We start from the raw sequence: 25,000 nt of genomic DNA, 5'->3' as shown, positions 1-25,000 counted from the left end.
CAGGTGTTTCTGTCCATCCTTCCACTGTGAGAAGACCACTCAGCGCTGTGGGTCTGAAAGGATGTGTAGCTGTTCAAGAAGAACCTCATTAGAAAAGGAGACACACCAAACAAAGAACTGACCACCCCAGAGTCCAGACCTCAGCACCACTGAATGGGTTTGATTACTTCAGAAAATCATCCACCAGCTTCTAAGACTGAACTTTGGAGGCGAGTCTGCGGAGAAACTGAAAGTGAGTCTCCTGGAAAGAGTGGAAGCTGGAGTGAAGGTGAAGAGTGACTCACTGAACCCTGAAAACGTCGCACACCATTTAGCTGTTGATCAATTTGTGTTAAATATGTTTTCTGCTTAAAAATGTCCACGTAAGGGCTGTTTGGGAAATGATTGAACTGTAAACGGATAAATAAAAGGCGGTCTGACTTGCACAGCACTGGAAATAACACACACACATGAATGGGAGTCCTCATAATGGAGCAGGTAAGCGGGTGGAGAGCTGGTTAATAGTCTGAAAGGTAATTAACGCTTCACCTGCCCAGAGAGACGGAGGTTTTTAGAACAGGACCTGCTTCATCTGCCATCCTGCCCCTCTTCTGTTAACCCTTACAAGACTACAGACACTACTGTCATTACATAAGACATAAGCAATCAACTGCCTACCCAAGCATGCTTTAAGCCCTTATATGATCCTACCAGCACTTTCTTATGGGTTCGATAGTCTAAACTGAACCTAGAGTTTAAGGAACTATTCAAACTGTAAACATTTCTTTTGAAGTACGCAAAAGACCATCAGAGACCATCCTTCAGTCATGTAATCTTCAGTAGTCCATTTAATGTCCAGTTAGTTTTTCAGTGTTCAGTGAGTCACTCTTCACCTTCACTCCAGCTTCCACTCTTTCCAGGAGACTCACTTTCAGTTTCTCCGCAGACTCGCCTCCAAAGTTCAGTCTTAGAAGCTGGTGGATGATTTTCTGAAGTAATCAAACCCATTCAGTGGTGCTGAGGTCTGGACTCTGGGGTGGTCAGTTCTTTGTTTGGTGTGTCTCCTTTTCTCAGCGAGGTTCTTCTTGATCAGCTACACGTCCTTTCAGACCCACAGCGCTGAGTGGTCTTCTCACAGTGGAAGGATGGACAGAAACACCTGTGGACGTTTTCAGATCTGAAGCAGCTTGATGTTCTCCTCTCTCTCAGAGATCAAAGCTTTCAGTGCTGTTTATCTGATGGGGGCAGTTTTGGTGTCTACCAGCTCTTCCAGGTGGTTGTTAGGAGCCACATTTTCTCACATTTTAATCAGTTTTTGAACTCCAGTTTCAGAAACTCCTGTTTTTTTTTGTATTTATTTCCCTTTGACTGTCCCAAACAGATTATCTTTCAACTGACCTCCTTAGAAAAGTCTCCTGAAAAATGAATAGCTTGCACTTAATTACCGTTTTGACTGCAAATGAAATAAAGGAGAATGGCTTCTGACTTTGGCACAGCACTTTATAACTGGAATAAGATTGCTGCAGACTCTCCCCTGACCATCCCCTGACCTGCAGGCCATACTACACACTTTCAATACTGATACTTCATCACAGTGTGTTGCTGACTGCTCTCTAGGCTTTAAAACCGATGTTAAAGCCTTTGTTTCTTTTCCACAGACTAATAAAAGGCTTCAGTTACAACTGCAGACGGCGGTCAGCTCCGGCAGAACGCGCTCATTTCTGCCTTTAACAAGTTAACTAACTCATGTCAGAGCCTCATTGGCTGATAATGAAGTAGACTACAGGCAAGTGTGTGTGTGTGTGGATGTGTTTGCGTGTGTGTGTGGCATGCAGTAGCATTGCAGCTGTCCACAGTGTAATGAGCATACACACATCAGTGGAAAATAACGAGCAGCCGACAGTAATTAATGGCTTAACAAGGCGATGCTCTCATGGCTTTATATAGACAGACATACACACATATACACACACAATCTCTCTAAGGAGTTTAACACACACACACACACACACACACACACACACACACACACGCACACACAAAGCGTCTGGCTGCATCCCCATGCTGCCTGTTAAGGGCACTACTTTAAAGTTCTGAAGGAAACTTAATACTGAACCAAGAATACACTTACTGTATTGCGTATTATAAAGTTGCTATAACAATGTAATAAAGATGCTTACACAGATGGTGTAAGCATTCAAAAAACTATAAAAAACAAATGACACTCTCCTCAAAGGAGCCCTTTCTCACACACTGAGAGGAGACACTGAGGAGGTGTAATCCTACACGTTTCTATATTTCTTCTGTATTTTTTCAACTATTTGTGTATTTCTGTAACAACAACAGTCATAATTCATGTTTGCATGACTTCCGTTCATCTCTTACACTTAAACAGGCTGTTATTGTTACTGTGCCTTTAAGACCGATACATGTAAATGAGCTCGGGTCTGACTGGCTCCCTTGTTCACAAAGCAGTCCGAGCTGAAACACTGCTTATAACTTCAGTGGGAGTGGGCGGGGCCAAACTGCTGTAGGTTGAATAGGTGGATATGCAGGCCTCTGTGCAAAAGGCACCTAAGCAAATTGTTTAAAACTATTTATCTGATGCGAATCTGCTTGTTAAAACACTATACAACATTAGTGTAAACACAAACAAATATTAAGGCAAGGAAAAGCAGTAGATGTTATGAGCTGGTCAGAAGAAGTCAAGTTTGATTCCAGATCATTTCTTGTTGTTCTCCAGCCACAGTGTGGATCTGTTAGAATCTGTCACCAGCGCACCTGAATTATTTGAATAAAGTATTGATTAGTCAAAAAGGCTATTATATGATAACTATAACTTTTACTGGGCTTACTTGAAGCAATGAAATAGTTAAGTGAATATAACCTACTGACATGCATAAAATCACTACTCTTTCCATGTTGTGTGTATTTATTTTAGTAATATTTTTTTTTTTGCAGAACATTCAAACACATATTGCCCAGACGTATTGCTTTTTTATTACTATTATAACCTCATATCTCCAAAATGGTAACTTTACAGGAGAAGGAAAAAACACACTTCACTTTTAATGGAAGTCAATGGAACCAGACGTTTTCCCAAGTCAATTTGGGCCATTTCTGTTGGTCCAATCATCATGAAATTTACACACAATGTACAGTCATGGCCAAAAGTTTTGAGAATGACACAAATATTATATTTTTACATGATCTGCTGCCCTCTGGTTTTTATGTGTGTTTGTCAGATGTTTTTATCACATACAGAAATATAATTGCAATCATATTATGAGTAACAAAAGCTTTTATTGACAGTTAGAATGAGTTAATGCAGCAAGTCAATATTTGCAGTGTTGACCCTTCTTATTCAGGACCTCTGCAATTCTCCCTGGCATGCTCTCAATCAACTTCTGGACCAAATCCTGACTGATAACAGTCCATTCTTGCACAATCAATGCTTGCATTTTGTCAGAATTTGTAGGTTTTTGTTTGTCCACCCGTCTCTTGATGATTGACCACAAGTTCTCAATGGGACTAAGATCTGTGGAGTTTCCAGGCCATGGACCCAAAATCTCTGTTTTGTTCCCTGAGCCATTTAGTTATCACCTTTGCTTTATGGCAAGGTGCTCCATCATGCTGGAAAAGGCATTGTTGATCACCAAACTGCTCTTGGACGGTTGGGAGAAGTTGCTCTCGGAGGACATTCTGGTACCATTCTTTATTCATGGCTGTGTTTTAGGCAAGACTGCGAGAGAGCCGATTCCCTTGGCTGAGAAGCAACCCCACACATGAATGGTTTCAGGATGCTTTACAGTTGGCATGAGACAAGACTGGTGGTAGCGCTCACCTCGTCTTCTCCGAACAAGCTGTTTTCCAGATGTGCCAAACAATCGGAAAGGGGATTCATCAGAGAAAATGACTTTACCCCAGTCCTCAGCAGTCCACTCCCTGTACCTTTTGCAGAATATCAGTCTGTCCCTGATGTTTTTTCTGGAGAGAAGTGGCTTCTTTGCTGCCCTCCTTGAGACCAGGCCTTGCTCCAAGAGTCTCCGCCTCACAGTGCGTGCAGATGCACTCACACCTGCCTGCTGCCATTCCTGAGCAAGCTCTGCACTGCTGGTAGCCCGATCCCGTAGCTGAAACACTTTTAAGAGACGGTCCTGGCGCTTGCTGGTCTTTCTTGGGCGCCCTGGAGCCTTTTTGGCAACAATGGAACCTCCTCTCCTTGAAGTTCTTGATGATGCGATAGATTGTTGACTGAGGTGCAGTCTTTCTAGCTGCGATGCTCTTCCCTGTTAGGCCATTTTTGTGCAGTGCAATGATGACTGCACATGTTTCTTTAGAGGTAACCATGGTTAACAGAAGAGAAATAATGATGCCAAGCACCAGCCTCCTTTTAAAGTGTCCAGTGGTGTCATTCTTACTTAATCATGACAGATTGATCTCCAGCCCTGTCCTCATCAACACCCACACCTGTGTTAATGGAGCAATCACTGAAACGATGTTAGCTGGTCCTTATAAGGCAGGGCTGCAATGAAGTTGTGTTTTGGGGGATAAAGTTCATTTTCTAGGCAAATATTGACTTTGCAATTAATTGCTGTTAAGCTGATCACTCTTTATAACATTCTGGAGTATATGCAAATTGCCATTATAAAAACTGAAGCAGTAGACTTTGTAAAAATTAATATTTGTATCATTCTCAAAACTTTTGGCCATGACTGTACACAACAACAGGCAATTTCAAATAATGTCAAAAACTGAAAAACGACAAAAATGGAGATACGAGGTTGTCTTCCATCAGCAGTGATATGTTGGTATACTATTTGCAGATAAATGTAATTAGGTTTTCTAATAGAATTACAGTAAATATTACCAAAGACAACATTTTATTTGTTTTTGATTAGGAAAAATTGCTCTGCTTCTGCCGCCTCTGTAGATCACAAGCCTAAAACACACGTACACTGACAATGGGTTATTTTTGGATTCAACCTCAGGCTCAAGGTGTGGTTCCTTTTCAGCACAGAAAAAGGCACAAAAACAAGGTGAACATACATTCATGGCAAACACACAACAAGCGCAGGACTAACCAACATCACTAGCGCTGACCAAATTCCTCAATTAACCTTGTTTCCTGCTGGGGCAGGACTCCCTACCCAAGCAGCAGTACCACAGAATCTGAGGAAAACAGGATACAGCTGGCTTGACCTCAACCAAACACACAAACAGCAAGTTACCTGTAATCACAACAACAGTCGGCAGAGCCGCACACGGCAGACATCACAGCGATACCTCAGATTACAGACCGACACTCTAACTACAGCAGAGAAGAACACTTAGAGAAAAGTACAGAGGTTTAAATCCAAATAAAAGCCTTGTGTCTCCTTCCACAGAGTTTTCTCTGTCTCTGTGTCTTGAAATCTATTGTCATTTCTCAGTCACAATTATTACATAATCATCTGATCAATTATTACATAATCACCTGATCACATTAGATAATCACCTGATCACAATTATTAGATAATCACCTGATCACAATTATTACATAATCACCTGATCACGATTACTACATAATCACCTGATCACGATTACAACATAATCACCTGATCACAATTATTAGATAATCACCTGATCACAATTATTACATAATCACCTGATCACGATTACAACATAATCACCTAATCACAGGTACAACATAATCACCTGATCACAATTACAACATAATCACCTGATCACGATTACAACATAAACACCTAATCACGATTACTACATAATCACCTGATCACGATTACAACATAATCACCTAATCACAGGTACAACATAATCACCTGATCACGATTACAACATAATCACCTGATCACGATTACAACATAATCACCTGATCACGATTACATAATAATCACCTAATCACAGGTACAACATGATCACCTGATCACGATTACATAATAATCACCTAATCACAGTTATAACATAATCACCTAATCACGATTACAACATAATCACCTGATCACGATTACATAATAATCACCTAATCACAGGTACAACATGATCACCTGATCACGATTACAACATAATCACCTGATCACGATTACAACATAATCACCTGATCACGATTACATAATAATCACCTAATCACAGGTACAACATGATCACCTGATCACGATTACATAATAATCACCTAATCACAGTTATAACATAATCACCTAATCACGATTACAACATAATCACCTGATCACGATTACATAATAATCACCTAATCACAGGTACAACATGATCACCTGATCACGATTACAACATAATCACCTGATCACGATTACAACATAATCACCTGATCACGATTACAACATAATCACCTAATCACAGGTACAACATAATCACCTGATCACGATTACAACATAATCACCTGATCACGATTACAACATAATCACCTGATCACGATTACATAATAATCACCTAATCACAGGTACAACATGATCACCTGATCACGATTACATAATAATCACCTAATCACAGTTATAACATAATCACCTAATCACGATTACAACATAATCACCTGATCACGATTACATAATAATCACCTAATCACAGGTACAACATGATCACCTGATCACGATTACAACATAATCACCTGATCACGATTACCACATAATCACCTGATCACGATTACATAATAATCACCTAATCACAGGTACAACATGATCACCTGATCACGATTACAACATAATCACCTAATCACAGGTACAACATAATCACCTGATCACGATTACAACATAATCACCTGATCACAGGTACAACATAATCACCTGATCACAATTACAACATAATCACCTAATCACAGGTACAACATAATCACCTGATCACGATTACATAATAATCACCTAATCACAGGTACAACATGATCACCTGATCACGATTACATAATAATCACCTAATCACAGTTATAACATAATCACCTAATCACGATTACAACATAATCACCTGATCACGATTACAACATAATCACCTAATCACAGGTACAACATGATCACCTGATCACGATTACAACATAATCACCTGATCACGATTACAACATAATCACCTAATCACAGGTACAACATGATCACCTGATCACGATTACAACATAATCACCTGATCACGATTACAACATAATCACCTAATCACAGGTACAACATAATCACCTGATCGCGATTACAACATAATCACCTGATCACGATTACAACATAATCACCTAATCACAGGTACAACATAATCACCTGATCGCGATTACAACATAATCACCTGATCACGATTACAACATAATCACCTAATCACAGGTACAACATAATCACCTGATCGCGATTACAACATAATCACCTGATCACGATTACAACATAATCACCTAATCACAGGTACAACATAATCACCTGATCGCGATTACAACATAATCACCTGATCACGATTACAACATAATCACCTAATCACAGGTACAACATAATCACCTGATCGCGATTACAACATAATCACCTAATCACAGGAACAACATAATCACCTGATCACAGGAACAACATAATCACCTGATCACAGGTACAACATAATCACCTGATCACAATTACAACATAATCACCTAATCACAGGTACAACATAATCACCTGATCACGATTACATAATAATCACCTAATCACAGGTACAACATGATCACCTGATCACGATTACATAATAATCACCTAATCACAGGTACAACATAATCACCTGATCACAGGTACAACATAATCACCTGATCATAGTTACAACATAATGCCAGTCGTTTAGCCGTTCAGGCCATGACTATAATGTTCACTCTCAGATCTACACAGTTTGAAGACTCGAGCTTAGATAACAACAGTAATCACAGCATATTGATCTGTCAGGTATCAGTAACAGGTCCTTTGTTCCTCTCACTGCACAAACAATGGGAGATAAAGATGATACTTACTGTCATTATTGATGATCGTGCTGTTGTCCCAGTGCCACACCTCCACAATCAGAGTGAACGCCCGCTACGGAGAGAGAAACGGTCAGTCCCCACAGACAGAGCAAAAACACACATTATAACTGACCTACACACAAACTCCACCCACAAACATGTTCTTCTGTTGGTTCTGAGGTATAAGCCTTACAAAACCGCAGGCATCCATGACTAAAGCACCTCTTAGTTTAAAGATTTGCACTTCTCCATCACCGTCAGCGAGCAGACAGCTTGAAGCTACATGGTGTCATGCTTCCTCGTTTTGACGTAATGTCATAATTAATGGCAAGTATGACAAAAATAGTTATATTCACAGCCGATTTGGTCCGACTCTGAAGATGAGACGACAATAAATTCCCAAACTGTCGTCACCACTGAGCAGCTTTTCAGTCGGCAGCTGTGACAGCTGAACAACCTGGAATCAGCCAGAAATGAACCCAACACCATTCGCCAGACGTGTCTGATCTTCAGAGTCGGACCAAATCAGACTGAGCCGTAAAACTGACCCAGTAAAAAACAAAAAGCTGCTCAGTGGTGACGACAGTTTGGGAATTTAGTGTAAGAAGCTGGAGAACGAACTGCCAGCTGTGCAGCGAGTGGGCGGAGCTCGTTACTCTGACGTAGCAACAAGCTGCTCGTTAAGGAGCTTTAATTAGGAGGAAGGAACTGAACATTAAAACATATTAAACGCCGCGTTCACGGCCAGTTTGTTCATTTCTTACTGTATTTATTTAACTGCTGTATTAAAGCAGTAGAGACACTCGAGGAGGGAGTTCTCGCTATAGCATCTTCAGCGACCAAATCACAGCCGTGAGGTTATTTCACGATAACACACTCCCTCTCGTCTTCTTTTGCTTAAACAATGCCCGGCAAGGTGTAGAACGGACATTATTTTAATGATGCCATTGAATGCAGCTGCATTATTGACTTCCAAAGTTTGCAAACACTCAGGGTGGGTTGTACAGACAAGGCTTAAGCCTAAACATGGATTAAATCAAGGTTTATCTACGAATAGATTATACAGATTTTATAGCGATTAAGACTGAGATGTTTACGCTCACTCTACTCAACAATCTGATGGAAAAGCTCCGTTTACATGATCACCACAAGTAATCCGATCCAAAATTATTTACATGCAAAGAGCGCCACTTAGTCTAGATGTTACCATGACAACAAGCTTCATGTGAGTCCAGTCAGAGTGAGATGAGCAGCAGTGAGCAGTGATTGTGTTTTGAATTCCTTTAAAATGATGTCAGACTCAGGAAAACGTCCTTCACGTGTCCTTATTAAAGAAGGCCGAGAGGAAGACGTCGTGTTCTGAGACACATAAGCTGGCGTCCGTCCCACCGCCGTCTTTTAAATATCGGAGTATAAAAGTCGTCTCCGCTGCAGACCAGTTTCTGGTCCACCATGGTGAATGAATTTTCGCTATGATGTAAATAAACATGCACAGTTTTGTACTTTAACTTTCTGATAAGGAATGTAATCGGATGCAGGCTTTCACACAGATATTGTTCTTCTATTTACTGGATTATTTACAGGATTAACCTTTAAACTTTAGATTATGAAAAGGTGCAAATACATACTTTTCATCTAGAACTTACTGAAGGTTCACAATTCAACCTTAAAACCACTGCTGTACCTTTGAAGGGACATTTACGCTGTTTGTGCCTTGATGAATGAAAAATGTACCTGCAAATTCCCGTTACTTTTAACAGTGTACCGGAAATAAAAGGTGCCACCTTGCCGTCTATAATACTGAGAAAAACTGAGTCGTGTTTTCCAGTTTGTTTTGAGGTTGAGTGAGATTTTGTCAGCGTTGACAAGCTTGTCCAACTTCACCAAAGCGGCAAGAAAGAACACATTCATGGGCGGAACACGGATCAATCAGTCACACTCATGCACGCAATACGTGCTTTCGCAGCTTGTTTTAATGAGAATTTTGTCCAGTAATGTTAAGGAAAGTTGCTCCTTGACCCTGAGTGGACACAGATATGCTGTCCACAGGGTTTGTGTCTGTGAGCGTGTCTGTGTGTGTGTTTGTGTGGAGTAATGTTTATCTGTCAGTGAGTGTGTGTATTTGTGCATGACAGTGACTGTGAGAATGAGTGTGTAAGTATGTGTGCAAAGGCAAGGAGGTGTGTGTGTGTGTAAGTCATAACAGTGTGAATATGTGAATAACCTGGTTCCCACGCTGTGGTGACTTATTAGCTCATAATAAACCAGATGAACAGTGAGAAAAAGACAAGACTGGGTGTGTGTGTGTGTGTGTATGTGTGTGTGTGTGTGTGTAGGAGAGACACTCAGTGTGAGGTCAAGATCATAATTCAAATCATCATTTTTCTCTTGCAAAACAGAAGGACTTCTAAGGTCAATAAGATTGACCTTACAAGGGATTTTAAAGAGCCAATGTCATGGAAAACTGAATTTTCCTTCCTTTTTTAAAAAAAAAAAAAGAAAAGCTTGTAAAGTAGTTTGCAAACCCTTACATTAAAAATCCAAAGCTTGCCATTCACTTCCTACTGCATATGCTCCATATATGGAGAGTAAGCTGCAGAAACAGCTGCGTGAGCGGCGTGGCAGCGTGAGCGGCGTGGCAGCGTGAGCGACGTGGCAGCGTGAGCGGCGTGGCAGCGTGAGCGGCGTGGCAGTGGGAGCATCCGGGCAGCGTGAGCGACGTGACAGCGTGAGCGGCGTGGCAGCGTGAGCGGCATGGCAGCGTGAGCAACGTGACAGCGTGAGCGGCGTGGTAGCGTGAGTGCCGTGGCAGCGTGAGCGACGTGGCAGCGGGAGCATCCGGGCAGCGTGAGCGGCATGGCAGCGTGAGCGACGTGGCAGTGGGAGCATCCGGGCAGTGTGAGCGGCGTGGCAGCGTGAGCGGCGTGGCAGCGTGAGCAACGTGACAGTGTGAGCGGCGTGGTAGCGTGAGCGGCGTGGTAGCGTGAGCGACGTGACAGCGTGAGCGGCGTGAGCGACGTGGCAGCGTGAGCGACGTGGCAGCGTGAGCGACGTGGCAGCGTGAGCGACGTGGAAGCGTGAGCGACGTGGCAGCGAATCCAGTCCATTTGCCCCACGAGCTGAGGATTTCAGCTTCAGAGTATCGGCCGATTTTTGTGTTTTCCGAAGCAGCACGACTGGTAAAGCAGTCTGGTTTTCTACTGCTCACAACCCGTGAGTGAAAAGGTGGGAGTGTTTTATTTTACTCTGCTTATGGTGACATGGTGTTAAAAACAAGACAGAAAGAGGACTCAGAGCATAAAAGCTGCTCACTCACATTTTATGTTTCAGCGTTCAGATGAAAAGTGATGAGCTTCATTTTCCACTATAAAGTAGCCTCAACACTGCAGAGACTCAGATCAGTAGAACTTCTAAATTCCATGGCACAACTAGTGGCGCAAGTAGGAACGCCAAAACCAAAAGGACTGGAATTTGATGTGGCTTAAAATAGTTGTTCACAGGGCTCCCAAGTGGCGCAACTGTCCAAGCTTTGGCCCTAGCATTGCAAGTTCGATCCCTGGTGATGCTACAGCCTCCGTAGCCAGGAGTCCAAGAGTGCACATTTGGCCTCACTCTCTCTGAGTGGGTAGGATGGCCCCCCTTCTCCAATCACCCAACACGATACTAGTCAGTGCAGGCGTCTGTTAGCTGACGTAACAGATCTGGCGTTTTGGCGCTTTCCTCCGAGCGCGTTCGGCTGTCCGATGACAGTTCGAAAAGAAGTGGCGGCTGGTTTCGCAGGTCTCAGGGGAAGCCTCTGCTGGCCTTCACCCTCCTAACACTGATGGCATCGTGTGATTGGGGGAGTCCTAACTAGTGGGTGGAATTGGAAACGATTAAATTGGGAAGAAAAATCTGGTAAAAATCCCAAAATTGTCATTCGCCAAACTATTCAAATTTGCCTGGATTGGCTGGATCAACATCTCTAAAAACAAGTGATAGAAATTGTTCCTTTTTAATGTGGATTTTTGTCAATTATTAATCTCAACCACTTTCCACCATCTACATCTTCTCTCTCATACGTGATCAACCACTCTGGGAGGGTGTGGTCGCATTTGCCCTGATGTCTGGCACAGCTGCATGACAAATGAATCCCCTCTACACACCTTGTTTGTATGGTTGTCTCTCATTGGTGCATATAGATAAGCTGATTGAGCTCAGTCTGAATTTTGCTATGATCTCACTTTATCTATTGCATTTGATGTTATACTGCATTAAGGGTGTAAATATGCATTCAATGATCTCACTTTCCCAAGGCTTTTACTCGGGCTATTTTCAAATGTAAAAACTTGGTGTTCTGGTTTTTGTAACTCAGTGGTCCAGTGGACCCACCACATTAGTGGTCATTTAAAACCAACACACCTATAACAATTTATGTAAAAAATACCAGCTGTTTAAAATATCACGAGTTGCCAGCGTTGGATTCTCTTTTAGCAGCTGTAGCCAGTCAGCAGCCTGTCCATGTTGTCCACCCTCACACACACACACACACACATACACACACACAAACACACACACACACACAATCATTTGAGTTCTAATGCCGGAGGAGCCATGGAGGCTGAATGCATGTGTGCGTTTAACTACGTAATTAAATTACAGTTTAATTACATAGTAAAACTAGGAGTCACCAAACAATCGAAGGAGCAGGCGAAAACATCAAATCACTTAACTTTTTTCTGAATTTCTACAAACACCATTTCATTTTATAGTAAATGAGTTTGGGCTGGTTTATGTTTATGAACAGACGCCTACAGATCAACATAGTAAAGGAGCTCATCTGTGATCCTGAGTTTAAAGCCAGTTTTTATTCAACTTAAACTTGGAACTAAGTTGTAAATAAATCTGAAACTGAAACTTTGCTTGTGTGTAAAAAGTGATTTCAGAGCCACTCGGTTCTCCCTGATGGAAACTGTTTACCTTCAGTGTTTTGTGCTTCTGATCATTTTAATAGACGTCAGCGTCACTAATTAATGACGTTCTATTAAAAGACTGGTTTACCAAGAGAGACGCTGGAGGACTTTCACCTGAAATGAGTTCATGAAGCCAGTCTGGTTATAAAAATGATAACAGGACATCAGAGCCAGAATTACTCTTTTAGTACTTTTACTTTATACTTAAGTACATTTGAAGGTAAATACTTTAGTACTTTTACTCAAGTGGAGGTCTAAAGGGAGGAACTTCTACTTTTACTGGAGGAATATTTTACCTTGGGGGTCTCGACTTTAACTCAACTACATGGTTTGTGTACTTCGTCCACCACTGATCTTGAAATGAATGAAATATTTATTAATATGTATTTAGTCTACTGCACGAATAAACACATAATGTCCAGATGAATATTTTAATAGATCATTTTCTCACAGGACTTTTACGCTGTAATTCTAAACGGCAAACACAATCACTCAGGTGCAGCACTGTGGCTGGCAAGCGGCTGCTCAGATGCGCCGTAGCTGTCATCAAATCAGCGTTCCACTGAAGCAGCGTCTAACCTTTACTGAGATACCAGACACCAGAAGCATGTCTGCTGGGGTGGTGGGGGGTTTCATTAGCCAAGAGAAATGAGACACCCCACACTTACAGACACGCCGACATATGCTCACGAACACAAGCGCACACGCAAACCAACTACCCAATGAATAAATGAGCCTTTCTCACGGTCAGTTAGCACGCAGAACAAACTGTCCACTTGCTGCGCCTGGACAACACTGAACGAGGGGGGGTGGTGGGGGGGGGTGTCCTCTGATCAGTCACCCACCTCATCTTCAGGAGAAAAACAAGTCTAAACACGGTCATATGAACTCAGACTGACAAACACCAAGACACACACTAGCAGTGGCTGATATGATGGTAAGAAACGTATTTCACAATATTTTCGGTAATAACTATAAATCTCAACATACTGTACATTAATAAGTAACCGTTATAGTTCACTGGTCCCTAATGACTACACTTAGGCCCAATCCCACTTCAGCCCTGACCCCTACCACTGAGCCCTCAGCCCTCTGTTGCCCGTTCATGTCTAGGTGCAGGGTGTCCCAATACTTGTTGAGACAGAGGGGTAGGGCGAAGTGTTAGGGCTTCATCACCCTCCAACAGGTTTTTCAGAGGCTCACTCCAAACCGAGTGGTATGAGAAAGGAAAAACAGCAAAATGCTGAACAAGAGACCAAATAAACCCACAAATGTGAGAATTTTCACCGTTAAAAATGATGATTTTACCGTTTTGTCTTAGTTTAATGTCGTTTTGATGTATTATGGTTGTTTTTCTTCATAATAAGCATAAAAAATCTGATGTCTCGGCAGCCAGGTAGCTAATTTTCCCGTTCCACCTTAAATAGACCAGCATTTCTGACATGAAGTGATGTTTTTTTTTTTTGTTTTATTTGAGGGTTTTTACATTTTGTAAGGCAAGACTTCTCAGTTCCAAGGGGTTAGGGTGACACTCTGAAACAAGCGGTAGGGGTAAAATGAAGAAATGGGATTAGGCCTTACACATACAAAGCTCCTGGTTGTTCTTATTGGCTGTAAGTCCAGTATTATAGCCTTAATAATTACATTTTTACACTAAATACAGATTTTTTTAGCAAATCGTATTAATGTCAGCGACAGAGTAACAACGTGAAACAAAACTGCAGTAAACAGTTAAACCGGGAGGGGGTGTGGCTTCAGGGGTATTTTTGTCCTTTGGATTAAAGGTTGGATTTTTATTTACACATGCAGAGCATTCTTTTAAGAAGATAAAAGAATAAAAAATAATTCTCGGAATTCTGAGACGCTCCCTAACACAGAAACGGCGACAGCATGACGATTTGGGCACAAACCTCTAGCTGTGGTCATAGAAGATTGCTCCAAAGTGAAGGACCCCTTGTATAGAGCCTTGAAATGCAGCCCATGTTCTGAGCGATTTTGAGGACGCAACTGATGTGTCCATCCAGGCCTTCGGCTGCCCACACACTAAGACGCAAACGATGGAAAACAAAGGTCCTGGAGCAGAGCTTGTTGTAAAATGTTGTTTACGTCCTTGTATTCATCTTCATCGCCTTATAAAGTGATTCAGTGATTAAATCTTTTAAATTAAGCTCTTTGAATCACTCACTGAGTAAATCTCTGACCGTCTCACACTGCAGGACGCATGTTTCCAGACGTAAATATCAGACGTTTGATAATATCGGAGGGTCTCCGAACACCGAGCGAGAAGGGAATGTTTTATGCACAGATTCAAACAAACCTCAACAGGATGGAGCGAAGCTTCCAATGTTTGATCCCTTATTTTACCTGATCTACCTTTTCAGTGAGAGGCGTACGGCCCAGGTGAAACCTCTTCATGACAAGTTTGTGGGGACAGATTCCCACAAACGAGCGTGCGTGCACATGCAAGAGTGAACACGCACCTTTCGGTGCCTTTAGCAGAAACTCTCAGCCACATATTTTCACAGAAAGTGAAAATGATCGCAAGCGAAAAAGCTCAACACAACATGGAAACTTCACAGCAGCAAGAAGAACAGCTTTTCAAGTCAACCCAATTTCATTCCAAGTTATTCCGGACCATTTCTATCGGTCAGGTCCCAGTGAAAGATTCCCACAATGTGAAAGGCAGCTGATGTTTTCAAATAGTGTAAAAATATAATGCGTGTGCTCGCAGGGCTCACAACTTCATTATCAGCCTCTCAAGATCTAATATTTTAGCAGAATTTAACTAACAGGGTAGAGGACTGGTGGTGGTGGTGGTGTGGGGGGGGCTGGCTGAGAAAGCCGGTCAGAAATTCCGCATCCAACATCTGCGTTGAAAGCACATGCGTGGCTAGATCCTCTGTAAAATCCAAATCACCAGACGAGCTGCTTTACTCAGCCTACCAGGCCTACTAGAATCTCTTAGCGGCGGGCTAGAAGGTAACAGCATGCACTGGTTAACCAGTGCTTCATGAAGGTGGTCTAACTCAAGGTTTGAAGGGCAACATCGCAGCCCTAGTAAGAGTCCAGTATGGTGGGACGCTGTTTGCAGCTGTATATTTCCACATTTTAACATTGCAGTTAAAAACTATAAGTATAGTACAGTAATGTGCTGATAGACTCCAGCAGCACTGCTGTGTCTGATCCACTCTGACCAGCGCAACACACTAACACACCACCACCACGCCAGTGTTACTGCAGTGCTGAGAATGACCCACCACCCAATTGGTACCTGCTCTGTGAGGGTCCATGGGGTCCTGACCACTGAAGAACAGGGTAACAGAGTATCAGAGAAACAGATGGACTACAGTCTGTAACTGTAGAACTACAGAGTGCAGCTATACAGTAAGTGGAGCTGATAAAGTGGACAAGAGGTGGTTATAATGTTATTCCTGATCGGTGCATGCAGAGCAGGGGCACTTGGTTGCTTCTGATTGGTCTAACTCCTCTACAAACAGACAGCATGTTGCGTAACACTGGGTTAAATTTGCTGAGACATCGCTGTCAATTATGAAGGCGATAATAAAAACAGCTGCTTTTGCAGTTTCTATATAAAAACTTTGGGCCCTCAGACGTATCACTAAAATAGCTTTGTTCCCGATCCACACAGTTTGCAGAGCGAGTACTTCTGAGGATGTCTGTGTGCCTTTTTTTTTTCCTCAGCTGTGGCTGTGCTGACCATGAGGTGGACAGAACACAGAGCACATCTGACGAGGCCAGAGAGAAAAAACAGAACAGGCAAGTTTCATCTCTGATTCAAGGCGAGAGAGGAAAAGAGGACAGGAAAAGGTTCAAAATAACCTCAGGAATTACTGGAAAGAGAAGAGTCAGGGGGGCAGGACGGGGGGGGGGTTTGGGCTGTTTTTATCTTTGTGGAGTGGACTGTTTGTCTAATTCATGTTTACATGACTGAGGGCTGCGGCGTCCACAGGTATTTGCTCCATCCTTGCACTGAGCTCGTCACCAAAGCTGCATTTTATCATCTGCGTGACACTGCACGCCGTATGCTGAGTAGCACTGCTGTGAAAATGATAATCAACGCCTTTATCTTCTCTCGCATCGACTACTGTAACTCACTTATCTATGGCCTTCCAGTTAGACTGACCAACCGTCTTCAGTACATGCAAAACTCAGCACCTCCACCAAGCGTGCAGCTCATATCACTCCTGTTCTTCGACGGTTGCATTGGCTTCCTATTAGTTCTAGGATTAAGTACAGAATCCTTCTTCTTACCTTCAAGGCTTTACATGGTCTGGCTCCAACATTCCTTTCCGATCTCATTTCTTTATATTGTCCCTCTTGTGCTCTCAGATCTTCTAATGCCGGACTCCTCACAGTTCCCTCAATTAGACTTTCTACTATGGGTGGCAGATCTTTCAGTGCTCTGGAATTCTCTACCTTCCACTCTTCGTAATCGCTCTTCTCTGTCTTCCTTCAAATCCCTGCCAAAAGCCTTCATTTTTTCCTCTCTGTAGTCTTAATATTTATGTATTTTTTATGTAAACCATCCTTGGGCTTGTGAAAGGTGCTATATAAATTGAACTTATTATTATTATTATTATTATTATATCACCTGATTTGAGTAGATTCACTGCGCTGTGAAGCACATAATGCACGTATCAAAGAGCAGCATCACTTCTGGCACTATCAGAAGTGTGTAAAGTGGCCTAAAGCCACACTCCAGTAAAAGTATAATCACTTCGGTGAAATAATGACTGTCATTAATGGCAGAACTACTTAAACTCCCAGAAAACAGAGTAAAATATTAAAAATCATTGGTTGATACTAAACCTGAGTGTTGCATTAAACATTAAGCACAGCCTGAATGAAAAATGTAAGATATAAATATAATAAAGCACAGCTTAAAAAGCGCTGATTCAATCTAGCTCAGGCGTGGCTAATGAGCAGCTTGATTGACAGCTCTCTGGTCAACACTCTTAGCCTGCTCGGCCCCTCATACGGAACTAGTCATTATCCAGCTTTTATGTGATGCTGACTGGGCAAAAGTGGTCAGAGACTCCGTTCGGTTCGCTTGCAGTTTGTTTTGTGGTCTGATTGATTTGCGCTTTGTGAAAAAAAACACGGGCGGCGGTGGGTGGCCTCAGAGGGCCGAGGAGAGGGCGAGGAGGGCCTGGGTTCGATTCCCCGGCCGGGTGACTGGGGTCCTCTCTGTGTGGAGTTTGCATGTTCTCCCCGTGTCTGCGTGGGTTTCCTCTGGGTTCTCCGGTTTCCTCCCACAGTCCAAAGACATGCAGTCAGGCCAATTGGACACGCTAAATTGCCCCTGGGTGTGAGTGTGTGAGTGTCCGTCTGTGTCTGTATGTCTGCCCTGCGATGGACTGGCGACCTGTCCTGGGTGTATCCTGCCTTCTGCCCGATGACCGCTGGGATAGGCTCCAGCACCCCCCCGTGACCCTGAGGGAGAAGCAGCTTAGAAAAGGAATGGATGGATGGAAAACAAAACGGCCCCAGTCCGCTTTAGCTTTGCTTTATGGTGAAGACATCGAGACTCGCTGGACAGACAGCCACAGTCTTCAGTGCTTCAGCAGGTAAAACAGACCAGGAATCACTTATAAGGTTCTACTCAGGATAACGTCTGTCCATGATCTGCTCAGTGAGGGTTGTGAAAGGCGTCTGAGTTCTAACAGACCTGTGGTCTGAGACTACAAAGGCCCAGAAAGAAAACCGAGTCCTCTTCAAAGTTCATTTACATTGTGAACACCAAAAGAACTGAGGTCATTTGCGTTGGGCTCCCTTCCAGGTTCAATTTAACAGAACTCAGTTCGGTTCTTTTAAGACTGACTGTATGTGAGAACACTGCAAGTACCGAGTAACTTCTAGAACTGCAGTGGAACTTGGTATATCCAACTGTGGAACTTGGTACAGCCAACAATATTGGTACATCCATCATTTCTCAGCAAAGGAACTACAGTTTGTTTAGAAAGCCAAAGTTAGTAACATAACATATCTGGTTACCATTCAAACATTTTTAAAATAATATCGCAAAAAACATTCAAGCTTTTAGATTTTTTCCCGCCTCTATTCCAAATTGTAGCTTCCTTCAGTCTGTTCAGTGTAAACACACTACTTGCACTTAAAGGAGCTACTACGCTTCAGAAGTACTGGGCTTGAGACAAAGGCTTTATCATCTCATTCTCTGGGGGAAACAAAACACTTCATAACTCTCGTTCTCAACAACGGCTTCAGTATCTACAGGTATTCCAACCATGCGCTCATTTGAAATTCATAAGCCACAAAGAAGACTGCTCTGCCCAAGAGCGATATTTAAGAAGCATTTTCCCAGTGGCATTCGCGTGGCAGGGTTGTGTCCCGTCACAGGGACCCCAGTGTGAATCTCAGCAATGCCACTGCCGCCCATGGCTTGGAGGCCGAGAGACCACAACTGGCGAGGATGGATTAGTTCCTTTCCTGTTGATACACAGCAATGTTAGGCCTGACCATCTCAGGTTTGCTAAATAGACAACCTTCAGGAAATATTGCCACTGCGGCCAGTAGACAGGGTGCAAAATCGTAGGCTTATATCGCGGAATGTGTGGCCTTATTTGCCTTTAAACGAGTGATGCAGACAAAGGTGCAAGTCACAACCTGGTTTAGGGTCAGGACAAATGAGAAAATGAGAGTGGGCTCCCTAAACCTGTCGCCAGACCACACACTGTCTAAACAAATGGTAAAATAAAAGGTTGAGTAATTATCAAGATAATGCTTTTTTCACCAGCATGCACCTAGTTTCGTAGCAGATGTGCATCAGTGTGAGGTCATCTGGCCCTGAACCTTGCATGTGCTCACAAGTCATTTTCTCCTTCTTCCTCCTGTCTTCTAGAAGTACCATGTTAAAAGCTAAAGTGAAGCCACCATCCAGTACATGTAAAGACATAAGAATGGATTCGGAATGTCGATACTGCTGTACTGTCAGGCTATTATTTACAACCCCATTTCCAAAAAAGTTGGGATGTTGTGCAAAATGAAATGCATTGATGTGCAAATCATTTAAAATCTATATTTCATTGAAAATACTACAAAGACACTATATCGATTGTTGAAACTGAGATATTTTATTGTTTTTTTTATATATTTGCCCATTTTGAATCTGATGCCAAAAACATGTCCCAAAAAAGTTGGGACAGGGGCAATGAAAGGCTGGTAAAGTTGTGCAATGCGAGAAAAAAAACATCTTCTGGTTGATTGGCAGCAGTTCAGTAACATGACTGGGTATAAAAAGAGCATCTCAGAGAGGCGGAGTCTTTCAGAAGTGAAGATGAGGAGGGGCTCACCACTCTGTGAAAGACTGTACGATGAAATTCGAGATTCAAGAATAATGTTTAATAAAATAAAATAGCAAAGAACTTTTGCTTTTCACCATCTACTGTGCATAACATCATTAAAAGATTCAGAGAATCTGGAGAAATCTCTGTATGTAAGGGACAAGGCCAAAAACCAGTGTTTGCTGGCCGTGATCTTTGGGTCGTCAGGCGGCACTGCATTAAAAACATGATTCTGTAGTGGAAATCACTGCATGGGCTGAGAAAAACTTCTGAAAACCACTGTCTGTGAAAACAGCTCATTGCTGCATGCACAAATGCAAGTTACAATTCTAAAATGCAAAGAAGAACCTGGACATAAACAGGATTCAGAAATGCTGCCACCTTCTCTGGGCGGGAGCTAATTTAAAACGGACTGAGAGGAAGTGGGAAAGTGTCCTGTGGTCCGACAAATCAACATCTGAATTTTTGTCATTTTGGAAATTATGAACACGGTGTCCTCCGGACTAAAGACCACTCAGGTTGTTATCAGTGCACAGTTCAAAAGCCAGTATTAATGACGGTATAGGGGGACATAAGTGCACACGGCATGGGTGACATGCACATCTGTGAAGGCGCCATTAACGCTAAACGATATATACATGTTTTGGCAACATATGCTGCCATTCAAATGACGTCTTTTTCAGGGAATGCCTTGATTATTTCACTAAGACAATATCAAACCACATCCTGCACGTATTATAGCAGCATTGCTCCATATTAAAAGAGTCTGGGTGCTAAACTGACCTGCCTGCAGTGCAGACCTGTAACTATTGAAAACATTTGGTGCATTTAGAAATTAAAAATATGACAAATAAGACCCCTGAACTGTTGAGCAGCTGAAATCCTATATCAAACAAGAACGGGAAAACATTTCACTTTCAAATCTACAGCAGTGTCTCCTCAGTTCCCAAACAGAGTGCTGTTAAAAGAAGAGGTGATGAAACACAGGGGTATTCAGGCCCTGTCCCAACTGTTTTGGAACGTGTTGTTGTCACCAAATTCAAAACGGGCTTATATATATTTTTTTTTTAATTCATTTGATATGTTTTTCTTTAAAATATGGTTTACATGATTTGCACATCATTGCATCCTATTTTTATTTACATTCTGCACAGCGTCCCAACTTTGGGAACTGGAAATGGGAATGTATTAATAACAATCCTAGAACTGCTGTTTGTAATTTTAATATTGCTGAATAGTAAATTTCACTACGTTTTTGTCACGTATCCCAGACAGTCCATGAGTTCACCCGCCTGCTGCACACCTGTTAAGGCTTTGAAGGAATCAAATGCAGACAGTAGGCCAGTATCCTGATCCGACCCTCTGGAACTATTTCACTGCATTTCTTTGCCCGTACAACAGTCGTAGCCCACAACGTTAATTGCCCAGCATTACAAGATTAGGTACTCATGAGATTGCGAAAGATGGGCTTCCTGAGACAGTCATTACTTAATAAAGCAATATAAAGACTAGAGTTTACTACACAAAAGACAATTCATAAAACTCTTGAACGTTCTTAAGGCCTGGGCAGTGAACTCTTCTCTACACTTCTGCAGGAACACAGCTGTGGTTTCATACAGGTACCACAATGTGGCATTAGTATTTTACGGTGTACGTACATTCAATAGCTATTTTTGTGACAAGGAGAAAGAAAGCCATAAAAAAATGAAGGTGCCAAGTAATTTATACACAATCTAAGGGCGGAATTCTGTCATATCAAGGATCTTTCATCAACAAGACGTCACACACAGCAGGCTTCCCCATGTCCATAAACAGTGTTTTCCTAATCGGTGCCCCTTTTCCTCAGGCACACCCACACCAGCAAGACACAATGGAGACAAAGGCAGCCTTGGCAGATTTGACTTCACTTGACGTGATTCTGAAGCAAAAAAACTGTAAAACAAAGTCTTTAAAAAGAGAGTTTATCTAGCAAGACCTCCTTAGTTCAGTTGAGTTTCCAACTATAACTTGGGTCGGCTACTGCTAGTGATAGTTAACCGCTCACCAACCGAGCCGAGGATAATTCTGTCCAGAGTGATTTACTGTTTCGTCTGGAAGTGATTCTCAACTGACTAGAAGAGCACACCTGGCATAATCCGACTAACAGCTCAATCGGAAAAGAGTATGTCAATGTATACACCTCAATCGGAGTAGGCTTTTCCGATTGAGGCCTTCTACGCTGTAGACTGGGGTTCAATCCCCACCTGGGCAAACACCCTACACTATACCAATAAGGGTCCTTGGGCAAGACTCCTAACACCACCTTGGCCTTCCTGTGTAAAACGATCAAATTGTAAGTCGCTCTGGATAAGAGCGTCAGCCAAATGCCGTAAATGGAAATGGAAATGGAATACGATTTCTATCCGACTGAATGAGGTGGGCACTCCTGTGAATATTAGCATAGCATTAGCTCTGCTACAGCAAGTGGGTTAGCAGCCAGCCAAAGCTGGAGAAGCCAGCAAGCATGGGACCCCCTGAATGGGGGGTATTTCACACATTACCTAAAACTACAGTCATTTTTTTTTCAATGTTTTCCAAACTATGCTGCACTAAATCCAATTAAACAGGCGTAATTACGTCCACTCTGTAATGAAACATGCAGTCGGGTCAGTGTTCAGAAAAAACGCTCAGAAAAGCAGAATTATGACATGATTTATCACAATAACGAAAAAAGTACTGTCATAATGCCCATTCCTGCTCAAGACTCGACTCGGATTCACACCCCAAATACACGAGAATCAGCTTGGACTTGCAGGAGGCGACGCATGAAGATCTCTGCTTCACTCTCTGACTCTCCACAACTGGTGCGATGTTTATCTAGTGACGGGGGAGGTCATGGAAGAACTTCCTCCTGGGGTTGTGAAGCCTCTGCACAGCAGTGTGAATGGAGGCATTATGGAAAAGATCAATGCGAAACAGAGTTAGCATTATACTGCAAAACAGCCTAATATTCCTTGGCCATTAGAAGACCACGCATATCAACAGTCGGCAGCAGTTACTGTGGGTTTAAGGCATCTTCTTTGCATCTGTGCTCTGGCCTTTGATACAAGACATTTCTGGACTGCAGCCCTGCCATAAATTCCGTTTGTTTTTTTTTTTTAAGCTCTTGACATTAACTTTTTGTTCAGACCAGTTCACAGGGGTGCTGACTCAACTCTGTGGAATCTTTTAGGTTGCTATTTTTAGGAAACGGCTTCACAATATTCTTTTCTGTCAAAGTTAAATGAACTAATTTTCTTATGTCGTTATTGTATGTCACTATGAAATACAGCTTTCAAATGGCTTTCAAGGTGAAGTATTCAGCATCTTCAGCAGGCTACAGTGGACAGTGGTCACAGAAGACATAAGGATAAATCAATGAGCAGCAACCTAACAAAAGCAACAATAAAGTGGAGCTCCAGTCCCCAACAAGAGTCTCCACTGTACCAAGAATGAATGACAGCGAGAAGTTACAGTCACAGACAGGGCAAACCACCGACTGTATATGAGATATACACTCATTGACTATATATAGCATATACATTCATTAAATGTACTAAATCATTCTATACATGATATACAGTATACATAATCATTGACTAGGAATGTAACCTATACTCTCATTGATTGTATATATGATCTATACACTCATTGACTATAAATATGATCTATAACTTATTAACTGTATATATGATCATGTACACTCCTTGACTGCGTTATGCATTCACTGATTGCATATATGATATATACATTCATTAAATGTATATATGATCTCTATACTCATTGACTGTATATATGATCTATATACCTGTTGACTGTATATATGATATTAATGATATTTACACTCATTGACTGTATATATGATCTATATACCTGTTGACTGTGTATATGATATTAATGATATTTACACTCATTGACTGTATATATGATCTATATGATCTACACACTCAGTGTTTGGAACATGAAGCCACTGATGCTCTCATGTGTGCTGAAAACTGCTCACTCAGGATTTTCAGGTCAAGTCATGTTTGCATGATGGAAATAATGTTGAACAATGCCGACACATTTTTGAAAGTAACAAATTATCCACTCATATAAATCACATAACAAAGAGCACTGCTTTTTGAAATGGTCAAAATCAAGCAATTATGACAAATAATCGCAGTTATCTTTATTAAAAATATGTAACGTTTATAGAGAGCCTTTAAACAGCCACCAGCGTAGAGCAACTGCATAACTTGCACAGTAACAAGTAGCTGGTGTGAGAAAAGCTGATGATGCCATCATGTTATTTTATTATTATATATATTTTTAATCAATAGTTTTTTGTTGTTTGTTTATTTACACAAACACTGAAAGTAACACTACTTCATATATATATATATTTCTTTTTATTTATTTATTTATTTAATTAATTTCCCCCCCCAGAATTTGATTACTGTTCTGCCTCAGAAGAATGATGGTTTATATCAGGTGCTTTATGCAGATTTATATTTTGGTTTTTCCATCTGAATTTATGTGAGCAAATCTCAAGGCAAGTTATTCAGTAACTGCATTAAATAAATGCAAATTTTTATTTTATTTAATTTTTTTTGTAAAAGTTACATTCAAATGAACAGAAAATGTGTTTTATGATCTAAACATATCGCTGTGTGCTTACAATTTACTCCTGAAAGACAGAAAGCTTAGATGCTTTGTATTATTTTATTAAAAAGTCATTTTTACAGAGCAGATCACTGAAGAGACGCCGTCTGTTTATAGTTTAGAGCCCAGATTTGGGGAAAAACGGGTCG

At 41.7% G+C, this 25,000-nt stretch overlaps 1 protein-coding gene across 2 annotated transcripts in view; it reads right to left on the bottom strand.

The window, feature by feature from the left end:
* The window catches only part of jag2a (jagged canonical Notch ligand 2a), an 83,951-nt gene that overhangs the window by 45,761 nt on the left and 13,190 nt on the right, over positions 1 to 25,000 (bottom strand). For both annotated transcript variants that reach the window (XM_017724241.1, XM_017724242.1), the window contains exon 3: positions 7,925 to 7,988. In XM_017724241.1, the coding sequence (XP_017579730.1) occupies positions 7,925 to 7,988 (64 nt within the window). The remainder of the gene's footprint in view (positions 1 to 7,924; positions 7,989 to 25,000) is intronic.

This window comes from Pygocentrus nattereri, chromosome 5 (genome assembly GCF_015220715.1).
Source record: "Pygocentrus nattereri isolate fPygNat1 chromosome 5, fPygNat1.pri, whole genome shotgun sequence".
NCBI classification, from domain to species: domain Eukaryota; kingdom Metazoa; phylum Chordata; class Actinopteri; order Characiformes; family Serrasalmidae; genus Pygocentrus; species Pygocentrus nattereri.
The sequence above is the reverse complement of the archived record's forward strand: the minus strand, read 5'-3'. Positions and strand labels throughout refer to the sequence as shown.